This window comes from Urocitellus parryii, chromosome 9, assembly GCF_045843805.1.
Source record: "Urocitellus parryii isolate mUroPar1 chromosome 9, mUroPar1.hap1, whole genome shotgun sequence".
Classification (NCBI taxonomy): Eukaryota; Metazoa; Chordata; class Mammalia; order Rodentia; family Sciuridae; genus Urocitellus; species Urocitellus parryii.
Window position 1 is genome coordinate 99475749 of NC_135539.1, and position 12575 is coordinate 99488323.

Here is a 12575-nt window from a genome sequence, read left to right on the forward strand (position 1 = left end):
ACTGTCTAGCACAGTTGAGGGCCTGGGTTTGATCCCTAGCATCAATAATAATAATAATAATAATAAATAAATAATAAAAAATTGGGATAATACACTCTTTCAAAATGGTATTTGTGACTATCTAATTGGACAATGTGTGGAAAAGTACTTTAGAAAAAAAAGTGCTTGCATAGCCCTGTAATCCCAGCAACTCCAACTTGGGAGGTGCAACTTTAAAGCCCACCTCAACAATTTAGCAAGGCCCTAAGCAACTTGGCCAGACCCTATCTCAAAAAAAGAAAAAAAAATTAAAAAGAAAACAAAGGGCTTTGTGGCCAGGCACCATGGTGCATGCCTATAATCTCAGCTACTCAGGAAGCTGAGGCAGGAGGGTTGCAAGTTTAAGGCAGCCAGGAGCAATTGAGTGAGATAGTTTCAAAAGGGAGTGGGGAACTAGGCATTTAGCTCAGTGGTAAAGCTCCCTTGGGTTCAATCTCCAGTACAAAAAAAAAAAATTCTATTTAATTTATGTACACATTTTATTCCCTCAGCAAGTATCTACTAAGCATTTACTATGTGCCAGGTCCCATACTAAATACTGTGTATATAAAATGGAGTTAAATGAGATGCCACATTCCCTGTAATGTTCTCTTCTAGCAATTTGTGCTTCTTTCCCTCCTAGCATTTTCACAATTTCCGTTAAATTGTTCAGTAATTAATTGCTTACTGTCTACGTCAATGGCTACAATTTCAGCTTTACAGGGACAGGTACTTATTTCTTTTTTGTTCCAACAGCGCCTAGCATAAATGGCGAAGAAAAGATTAACAAATATTTGTTGAATGGATGAATGGATGATGGAAACACTAAGAGTATAACACAGTATAACCGGTACTAGATTGGGCTTGCCTAGTACTATGGGCATTTATAGTAGGAACATTTAAAAATCAGACTCGGAGCTTATTTCCATAAGAAAAATCAATCTTTTCAAAATATGGTACTGCACATAGCCTTATTTTATTCCCCGTACCTGCTCCTAGCTTAAAGCACATTTTACTCTCTGTGAAATACCACGATCATGTCAATAATAGGCAACATTAATACTGGCTGAATGGCTCAAAGGCCTAAGCAAAGTCCAATTAAATCAACTGTGGCTAAAAGCCAGAATGAATAAAAGGGCTCACTTGCCCGCGCAGAACTGGCACTGAAATTTTGCCCCCAGCGCACACGTTGACGTCAGACTCCGCGGCTGCTCCTCTGGTCACGTGGCTTCGGCCGCTCCTTCCCCCGCGCCTGGGCAGTCCTGCGCATGCGCGGCGCTCTGGGGCGGCAGCTCCAAGTGCGCTGACAGCTTCCGGTTTGTTTTCCCCGCCTCCTGCGTGGCTAGAGCTTTTGGGGCTTGGCGGTGGCCGTGGTGGGGTAGCGAGGCAGGGCGTGGTGAGGTAAGGTGAGTCCCCAAGCGGGGTTCCCCGCAGTCATGGCCTGCTCCATTGTCCAGTTCTGCTACTTCCAGGACCTCCAGGCCGCCCGGGACTTCCTCTTTCCTCACCTGCGGGAGGAGACCCCCACCGGCGCCGTACGGAGGGACCCTAGTAAGTGCCCCTAACTTCGCAGCTTTCTTCCCTGCCCCCGGTTTGTCGGGGGCGGGTCCCCTACCCGCCCGACGCCGCCTGCCCTGCCCTCTGGGCCCCCAGTTCCCGGTGTCTCCGGTCTTCTTGCTGGGACGACCCCTTGCCCGTCTTGTCGGAGACCCTGGTCCGCCCCGAGCGTGGGCGTTCGTCTCCCTTCTTCCCCGGCTTTTCTTCTCAGCCTCTCTGCTTTCTGTCCAAAAATTGCGTCTAGTTTCCACTCGCCTTTGCCTGTCACCGCTTCCCCACCCCCTCCTTCCCATTTCTAGCTTTCTCTCCAAGATTTCCATTTCTCCCTCCCTCCATCCCCGTGTCCCCTGTTCCATACTACTTGCTCCGTGATTGCGTCCTCCCCGTTTCTTGCCACATGTCAGCCCTCTACCCTGGTATGGTGCCAACGCCCACTTTTCTCCATCCCTGGGACTGTGGCCTTTGCCACGTCCCCATCTAGAAGTGTTTATCTTCCCCCACACTCTTCCTTCTTCTTCCGCCCTTTTCTCCTTCACATTTAGACCATAAATGACTGATTGACAAGTAAAAGACTCATAAGGTTGGTGAATAAACTTCTTAAAAATAAAAAAAAAAATAACCTGTTAGGAAGCGAGCGAGAGTCTACACCAAGAACTAAAATTACAGTGACATGGCCAAGAAAAGCTAATTTCCTTTATTGAGGCGAGAAGCTTTGCATCTGTTATTATCATCAAACAGTGTTAATAAGCCCTTCCCCATGCAGTATGAAATCCCAAGGCTGGGTTATTAGATACTATATAGTTTCCTCAGAATTTCCTACATTTCTCCTTTTGAAAGGATGCCTTCTGTGTTTATTGATTTTTGTTTGTTTAGTTTTGCCTTTCCTTTAGAAAGCATGTTATTAAGCACGTGTTGTCAGTTTGTGCCATACTGGAATGATAATATAAGGTCCACTAAAAATACTCTCTATTTTCAAAATTTAGAAGGTAGCAAATCAGAAGTATATATAAATGAATATTTACTCTGTGCCAATCATGGGTGCTACAAACCAATTAAGATTGGTGGTTTCTGACTTCTAGAAGCTTATGGTTTATTGGGAAATACAAGTAGCTCCCATACAGACTGTTTGAGAATATGAGACACTCCCTTGAAGTGGTGATACTTAAACCTATCTTTGAAGTAGTATGTGAAGGAATAAGAGGTAGTAATAACATGTGCAGAGGAAGGAGGACTGAAATGGCATGCTGTTTAGATAATTAAGAAAAGCTGAATGGAGGGATGTAGAGGAGGATGTGAGAGGAAGAATGGATGTAGAGGAGGATGTGAGGAAGAATGGATGTAGAGAAGGATGTGTGAGGAAGAATGGGAGGAATGAAGCTGTCATACTGATAAGCTAAATCAAGAAGACTTGGGAAAGTTATTAGATGCTTGTGAAAGACTAAGTGTAGAAATTACATGGTCAGATTTGTACTTAATGTAATCAGCATATCCTGTTGAATACCTGTAATATGCTTTGGCAGCAGTATGGAGGAGAGAGAAGAAGTTTGGAGGTTGTTCCGGTAATGCAAGCAAGAAGTCATGTGAGCTTAAACTAAGCCTTGACAGAATTTGAGAGGAAGAATATAATAGGATGAAGGAGGTGGGATCTGCAGGACCTTATGAGTGTTTGACAACAGGGATTGTAGTTGGTCAGAGGGATTTTAGGATGCCTTTGACTTGGGAAGGGGTAGGGGTGTGTAAAAGAGAATGAAGGCATTTTAATTTGAGTGTTACTAGCAGAAATGCTAATTTAGTCTCAAGGATTATGTATATTGTGAAATGAACTGAGTACTAAAGATGTAACCTTAGAGGAATATTTAAGAGTCAGAAGTTACTGAGAAGGTGTAGCAAAGAGAGGAAAAACAGGTGACAGTAACGCTCCAGAAGCTGAGGAAAGAGAATTTGATGCAGGTGAATAGTACTCAGCAGTTTGCAAACATAGCAGAGGTCAGATAAGAATAGAAAAGCCCTGCTGGGCATGGTGGCACACACCTCTGATTTCAGAGATTGAAGCAGGAAGATCACACACTTGAGGCCAGCCTCAGCAACCTAGTGAGACCCTATCTCAAAATAAAAAAAAAGAACCAGGGATGTAGCTCAGTGGTAAATCCCTAGTATCAAAAAGAAAAAGCGCTTAATGGTTTTGAGAAAATGAAGATAACAGGGACCTTAGGAGAGTTTCAGTGGAATAGTACTGTCAGATAGCATATTTACAAGATGTTGAGTTAAAACTGAAGTAGACTGTTCGATTTGGTTGTGAGGGATAATTGATACAGGGTTATAGACAGGGCATGTAAAGAAAAGGAACACATCTCTAATCCACTGTGTCCCCCCTGACGCAGGCCTCCGTTTTTTCTCAACCTGAGTCATGGTATCTCTCTTCTAACAGATCTTCCCGATTCCATTCTTGGCTTCTTCCGATTACTTTACAACAGTAATAAGAGCTTTTAAGACATAGTTTAGATTGCAGCATTCCCGTCTTTATAACCCTCTATGGCTTTTGATTTCATTTAACTTAAAATCTACAGTTCTTACCTGGCTTATGGGCCCTTAAGGCTCTCCCTCCTGCCACTTCTTGGACTTCACACTCCTCTCCCTTTGTATCTTATACTTCAGACACCCTTTGTTGTTAAACAAGCTAAACTCATTTGTGCTTGAGGCCTTTGTCCTTATTGTTTACTGTGTCCTGAATGCTCTTTGCAGATCTTTGTCTGCTAGTTGCATCTTGTCACTCAAATCCCAATTTAAATATCAGGTCCTGATGACAACATTTTCTGACCATTACTTATTTAAAGCATTACTCAAAAACAACCTCTTACTCCTGTTTGTTATTCTCAGTCATGTCCTGTTTATTTTCATCACTATGTATGCTATCCAGAATAGTGACCTCTAGCCACATATGGATTTTGAGCCCTTGAAATGTGGCCAGTACAACTATGGAACTGAATTTTCAACTTTTCTTAATTTTAATTAATTTAAATAGACAAATGGGGCTAATGGCTATACTGTTGTATGGCATAATTATAAACGCTGGAACACAGGCCCATACAGTTTAAATACCTGTCCAAATTACACAGTGAAGAGTAGACACAGGATATGAATTCAATCCAGCCAGTTTAGGTTGTAATCATACCCTAACATCTAGATTAAATTTTACTATGTGTACAGGTTTACAACTAATTTAATTCATTACCCTTTTAAATCAAATTCTTAGGTTTAGGTAAGTATTGTGGCTATCATCAATTCATACAGAATAAATAAAGAACTTCTGAACCAATGAGCACCTTTGTAAAACCTATATTTTAACCTATGTAAAAATAATGCTCTAATTTACAAATAAAAATCAGAAAAAATAACTTGTTTTTAGATAGTTTACTTGGAATTCTTGGAATGCTAGGGCAATGGAATTCTGTAATCATCTCTGTCCATTTTTATAAAGTGTCAGTTTTTGTAAAGAGCTTTCATTAAGAAAACCTGAACCTAAAATTTTAGTAGAGTGAAATTTTATGAAGTTAAAAAATTTCTTCAGTTAGAGATCATACTAAGAGGCAATCTGAAAATAAATAGGACTTTCAAGGAAGCTGAAACCTGAGTGTTCTTTAATTTCTTCATTCAGCTAATATTTACTGACTACTTGCTATGTACTAAGCACAAAATAAATCTAAAAGTAAATAAAGTGGATCCCTCAAGGAGTTTTCAGCTAATGAAAGGACATAAATATTGGAAAAAGAACAGAACAGTTAGAGGTGTTATACTGTGATTGGCACATGATGGGGAAGAATGAAAGAGTGTTGGTTCATTCTATACAGGAAACTCAGGAAAGTCTTCATACAAGAGATGATATTTGCATTATTAATAGCTTAATTGATGCTCTTCAAGAGGAGAAAAAATGATCAGACAAGGGATGTGATATAGCATGGTGTTCAGAAAACTGCTGATAATAAATGGTGGAGGGAGGGTCTGTATAGTAAGAACTAAAACTAAAGATGTCCTTGGAGGAGTTTAGATTTCACTCAGTAGCTGTCTTCAGATGGAAATAAAAGTACCTCTGGATTACATGGAAATTTTCCAGGGGTTATCTTGGGAACAGATGGTTTTAAGTGAATTATTTTCCCCATGTACCTATAAAAGTGCCTACTTTCTCACCTTGCCTTCTATTAAGAAAGGTTCATCTCTCACACATTCCTAATCTTACTATTTATAGTAAGATACTCCACAGAACAAATTTTCAAATGATTTTTACTTTATGTGTTTAATAATTATCAAAATTTGTAATACATTTATGCTGTTTTCCTCAGTTATTTGCTCCTAATAATTATTAGAAAATTTCAATATTTAGAAGTATAATCACAAAAAGCTTTTTTCAATTCATATCCTTTCTTTCAAAGAAAGTTTTAGACTGATAAAAATCTATATTACATTAAAATACTCTGTTGGAAGAAGTAGAACACAAATAAGAATTCAAGGGGAAAAAGAACTGTTGAGAATATCATATTTCTTAAATTATGTTAGTGGGTATCATTTTCATATAGATTTAGAACCCATATTCTCTGGGTTCTAAATCTATATGAAAATGATACCCACTGGGGATTGGACTCAGGGGCACTTGACTACTGAGCCACATCCCCAGCTCTATGTTGTATTTTATATAGAGACAGGGTCTTAATGAATTAATTAGTGCTTCACTTTTGCTGAGGCTGGCTTTGAACTTGTGAGCCTCCTGTCTTAGCCTCCCAAGCCACTGGAATTATAGGATTGCGCCACCTCAAACAGCCTTACATATTCTTAAATATTAATCTCTTACTGGATGAATAGTTAGCAAATATTATCTCCCATTCTAGATTGTTCACTCTGTTGATGAACTAAACTAAAAAGCTTCTGCACACTTTGCTGTGCAGAAGCTTTTTAATTTGATGTAATTCCATTTGTCCATTTTTGCTTTTGTTGCCAGTGCTTTTGGTGTGATATTCAAAAAAATCTTTGCCCAGATCAATGTCCTAAAGTATTTTCTGTTTTCTTCTAGTAGTTTCATTGTTTTCGATCTTTTATTTAAATATTTGATCCATTTGGAATGACTTTTGTATATGGCATTTGTATAGGACTTTTTCTATTGTTTTATAAAAACTAATGCTATGCTTATATTTTGCAAATATTAGTCTATCATTTGTCTTGACTTTATTAATGGGACAGGTTTAAGACTTTATATAATCATATCTCAGTCTTTGCTTGTTGGCTTCTGTTTCATATCCTTTGAAGGAGTGTTTCAATCCTAAACTTAGATGTTAGATTTTTTTTTTTTTTGGTGTGTGTATGTGTGTGTGTGTGTGTGTGTGTTGTGAAAGTGTGAGAGCTGAGGTAGAATCCTATCCTTATTTTAAATGGATATGCAGTTGTTTTCACATAATTTATTAAATAATTCATTGTCTCCCTACTAATGTCAGCTTTTTAGTTTGATATAATCCCATTTGTCAAATTTGCTTTTGCTACCATTACTATTTATTAAGTTCTCAGAAATGGTCGCGTCCATTTTTTGGACTTGCTTCTATTCCATTGATGTATTTGCCAGTTCCTATCCTAATAAAATATTAGGGACAGTCCCTATCAAACTTCTCTTAATTTCAAAAGTGTCCTAGGGATATATTCTTACATATTTGTCTTCCAAGTGAACTTTAGAATTAATTTATTAAGTTTTTTTCTGGGGATCTATTATCTCAGGGCCTTACGTGTTCTTGGCAATTACCCCACTGTGGAGCTATACATCCAGTCCCCTAATTTATTAAGTTCTAAAATGAAATAAAACTGAATTTATACTGAGATTTTGATGGGAATTTGTTTCCATAGGTTTGTTTGTGGTGCTGGAGATTCAACCCAGTGCCCCAGGCACTGTAACCACTGAGCCACAACCCCAGCCCAAATATTTGGGTATTTTTATTTATACCTCTTGTGTCCTTTAGCAATATTTTTTGCCTTTCATATAAATCTTGCACCTTTCTTTAATATGTCTGAGTGATTAGGTACTTTATTAAATTTATTGTTATGACTAAGATCTCTAAGTTTATTCTAAAATTTGTTATTTTGATATATTGGTCTGGGGCTATAGCTCAGTGGTAAATCATTTGCCTAATGTATACCCAGCTGTGGGTTCCATCCCCAGCGCACAAACAGTTCTTTACTTGGTATGAGGTAAATTCTGATATCTGTATATTTATATTTGGTTCTTTTTAATCAAGTCTCTTGTTTCAAAAATTGTGATTAATTTCTTTTTTTTGTTTTCATTTTTTTGTCTAAAAGTTATAGAAGAATAATTCTAAAATTTTCTAATAGCTCTTTTAAAATTGTTTTTTGATATACATGATGGTAGGGTGTTTTTTGACATATTATACATTCATGGGGTGCAATCCATTACAATTTTGATCCCATTCTGTGGTTAAACGTGATGTGGAGTTATACTGGTCATGTATTCATATGTGAGCATAGCAAAGTTAGTCCAATTCATTCTACTGTCTTTCCTATTCCCATCCCCCCTCTCTTCCCTTTAATCCCCTTTGTCTAATCCAATGAACTTCTATATTTCCCTTCCCTACCCTCTCTTGTTATATCAGAGAGAACATTAGACCTTTAGTTTTTGGGGGACTGGCTAATTTACCTAGCATGATATTTTCCAGTTCTCCATTTACTAGCAAATGCCATAATTTCATTTTTTTATAGCTGAGAAATATTCTATTGTGTATACATACCACATTTTCTTTATCCATTCATCTGTTGAAGGGCACCTAGGTTGGTTCCAAAGCTTGGCTATCGTGAATTCAGCTGCTATAAACATTGATGTGGCTGCATAACTGTAGTATGCTGATTTTGAGTCCTTTGGGTATAAGCTCAGGAGTGGGATAACTGGATCAAATGGTGGTTCCATTCCAGGTTTTCTAAGGAATTTCTATACTGCTTTCCAGAATGGTTGTACCAGTTTGCAATTATACCAGCAATGTATGAGTGAACCTCTTTTTCACATTCTCACCAACATTTATTGCTCCTTGTGTTCCTGATAATTGCCATTCTGACTTGAGTGAAATGAAATCTCGGTGTAGTTTTGATTTGCATTTGTCTAATTGCTAGAGATGTTGAATATTTTTTTTCATATATCTGTTGACCATTCATATTTCTTCTGTGAAGTATCTGTTCAGTTTTTTTCCCATTTATTGATTGGCTTATTTGGGTTTTTGGTGTTAAGTTTTTTGAGTTCTTTATATATCCTGGAGATTAATGCTCTGAGATAAAGGTGGTAAAGCTTTTTGGTAGAGACTCTGTTTATGTACTTGTTCCCTTTCCTGTGAAGAATTTTTTAGTTGAATGCTATCACATTTATTGATTCTTGATTTTACTTCTTGTGCTTTAGGAGTCTTACTGAGGAAGTAGGTCCCTGAACTGTTATGAAGGAGAGTTGGACCTACTTTTTTTTCTAATATGCCGAGGGTCTCTGGTCTAATGCTGAGGTCCTTGATCCACTTTGAGTTGAATTTTGGGCAGGGTGAGATATAGGGGTTCAATTTCTATCTACTACTTATGGGTTTCCAGTTTACCCAGCCCCATTTGTTGAAGAAGCTATCTTTTCACCAATGTATGTTTATGGCCCCTTTGTCTAGTATGAGATAACTGTATTTATGTGGATGTCTCTGTGTCTTTTGTTCCATTATTCTTTAATTCTATTTTTGTGCCAATACCATGCCATTTTTGTTACTATAGCTCTGTAGTATAAATTAGGTTCCGATATTGTGATACCTCCTGCTTCACTTTTCTTACTGAGGATTGCTTTGGCTATTCTGGGCCTCTTATTTTTCTAAATGTATTTCATGACTGTTTTTTACTTTTTGTTGCTGGTTGGTGTTTTGCTGTTTTAGAAAGTGTATGTGTTTCGGCTTTTTGGATGTTATGTAAAGGTTTGCTTTTTGGGGGGCCAGTAATCAATTTTGTGAATATTCTTTGGACATAAGAAAACACTATTTATTATAGAGGACATTGGTATTTTGTGTATAGCTTTATATTTCATGTTTTCCTGAAGTATGGAAATGAATAAAGCAAGAATATTTCTCAGCTAACATATCACTGGGATTTGGAAGATTTTTGTCTTTAAATTAATATCACATGATGTGTGACATAATTAAATGTCACACATAGATATTTGATTATGTCATTTAAGTACTTGCATTTCCAATGTATAGTATTCAGATTGCTCCCAAAAAACTTTCAAAAATATTTTTTGGAAAGGTAAATGATTGCTTTATATCTGAATTCATCTTTTCTTTACTCATTTTTAAAATAATAGTTCTTAAAACTATTTAGCACATTGAAAATAGTTTTTAAAGTTTAAAAAAATCAGTATACAGTATAATGTTATAAGAAGGTACTTGTAATTTCAAAGAAGTTGGAAACAATTCCTGCTACTAGCTGGTTGATTAAAGTAATTATGCTAGTTGATATAGCAAAATAATAAGGAGTCATGCAAAATAATGACCTACATCTATATTAAGTGCACGGAATCCCTGTATTCTAGAATATGTGACTAACTTTTCCCACTAGTTTGCAGTTTTTGATAATATCAGGCTTGTGTTGTATTTGCCTATTATCTCTGTATATTGAATTGTGCCTGAGCTGGATGTATGTCCTTATTTTTGAAATGCTACTGAAATGAAACACAATGATAAATATGCTGTCTTCATTTTTTTCTTTATTACAGATCCAAAATGTTTCAGGTTCCATGTGCTATTGTTAAAATTATCATGCTTTCTCAATGTGTACTTAAAACAAAAACAAAACTGTAAATAGCAAGCTTAGGCTAGTTTGGGTGCTGGGGAAGTAGCTTAGTAGTAGTATGCTTTCCTAGCATGTACATCACACTGCAAAACAAAACATAAAGATGAGACTGGTATAGGAAGGATTTAATTTAAATATAATGAAAGAAATTAGCTTTCTCACAGGGGAAGTAGTTGAATATTAGGGTTAAGCAAAGAAGATGTAGAATTGGCTTCCTTGAAATATGCAGAAATTAGCTTTAGTTAGCAATTTTATGGACATTTTTATTGCACATCCTTCTTGGCCTCAGCTAAGACTGCTCTAAAAAGTTCATAAAAATAAACATGCTCCCTTTGCCCCCAAAAAACTAAGAAATATTTATGAAACTCATGTTTCATAATGGCCCACCCTCCTTCACCTTATTAGACAGGCCTACCTTTTTTTCTGTTGCTTTGAATATTAAAAAAATCAATAATATCTAAGTGTGAGACTGTAATAAAATTATATAAGATATGTAAGTTCTTTTTAATATTCATTAAATATTATTTCCCTTTAGTCATTGACTTCCTTTGAAAAACAAATAGAATAAAACCTATGAAATTTTTTAAGATCTTCTGCAGGCCCCAGGAAATCTATGTATTTGGATTTCTGTGGAATAAAACCTGAGTAAATAAGATTCAGTGATCTAAGACTGAATCAAATTTTTTAAAAAAATGCATTTCTTTAGGTCTATAGATGTGGTGGTAGGGGGAGTATTTGTTTTTATAAAAGTGGGTCTAAATATTTCTTAGTTTTTGGGGGGCAAAGGGAGCATGTTTATTTTTATGAACTTTTTAGAGCAGTCTTACCTGAGGCCAAGAAGGATGTGCTGTATTTCTGTTTTAAGATTAATTTTCAGCTCTGTCTTTGTATGAATTGACTGTCAGGATATACTTTTTTATGGTATGAGAAGTCATTTGAGAACGGAGTCATTAGAATCCTGGAATTGAAAAGACGTAGTCTGATTTAAACATGATGGTTTGAAAGAAATGAACCCCTGCTTATTGAAAATGGGATAACCAGGCTGGGGTTGTTGCTAGAAGAAGAGCGCTTGCCTAGCAAGTGTGAGGAACTGGGTTCGATCCTCAGCACCACATAAAAATAAATAAATAAAATAAAGATATTGTGTCCATCTACAACTAAAATATATGTGTGTGTGTACAAACATATGTGTGAGTGTGTGTGTGTGTGTGTGTGTGTGTGTGTATATATATATATATATATATATATATATATATATATATGAGGGATTTTTAAAAAAGGGGAAATGGGATAACTTTTTTTCTTTAGTGTTTTTTTTTTTGGTTTGTTTTTGGTACCAGGGATTAAACCCAGGGGTGTTCAAATTCTGAGCTACACCCCCAGTCCTTTTCTCATTGTTTATCCTGAGATAAAAAGTTGCTGAGACCTGTTTTGAACTCATAATCCACCTTCCTCAGCCTCCTGAGCTGCTGGGATTACAGGCATGTGCCATCGCACCTGGCACCTCCTTACTTGAGATTGCTGCATATTTTTATGTGCTCAGGAATGAAAAAGTTTTTCCTGTTTTCCATTCTCTGTAAATAAATAAAAGCTAGTAATTCTGACCAACCTTTTATTTATTTTTTTGTTGTTGTTCTTGTTTACCTATTATTGCTGGGTGCTGCTTTCCATATGGTAGACAAGAAGAACTAAATAAAATTTGAATTACTCAGAATTTTCTATTTATAAGCCGTAGGTTCTACAGGTTCTTACTTTTTTGGAAACATGTATATTACCTCTGTTTTTTTTCTTGATTCAGGAACAGAAGTGAATTTGCTTTTGTGCTAAAAGATCTTTTATTAGACCATGGAAATTAAATCATTTTCCTTTTCCTAACATTTAATGGTTTCAGTTTCTCATTTAGTTTTTGATCTTGACATACTCATACAAATACAGTGAAATTAATTGTCCACTTTTAGAATTCAATTTCCTGTCTAGCTTCAGGTTCTTATTAAAATGAAAAACTCACTCAATTGATGGGGACAGAGTATTCAGAAACATATTAGAATAATGTATTTGGGGAATTAAATAGAGTTGTGGAAAGCAGAAGCTGAATTTCTTATTTGAGCTTTTGTTAGTAGAATAAGTAATTTATTCATTGGAAATACCCTGAA

At 36.4% G+C, this 12575-nt stretch overlaps 1 protein-coding gene across 3 annotated transcripts in view; it reads left to right on the forward strand.

Moving 5' to 3' along the window:
- The first annotated feature begins 1327 nt into the window (after positions 1–1327).
- The window catches only part of Rab3gap2 (RAB3 GTPase activating non-catalytic protein subunit 2), a 103747-nt gene continuing 92499 nt past the window's right edge, over positions 1328–12575 (forward strand). For all 3 annotated transcript variants that reach the window (XM_077802831.1, XM_077802833.1, XM_077802832.1), the window contains exon 1: positions 1328–1569. In XM_077802831.1, the coding sequence (XP_077658957.1) occupies positions 1455–1569 (115 nt within the window). In that variant the 5' untranslated portion in view covers positions 1328–1454. The remainder of the gene's footprint in view (positions 1570–12575) is intronic.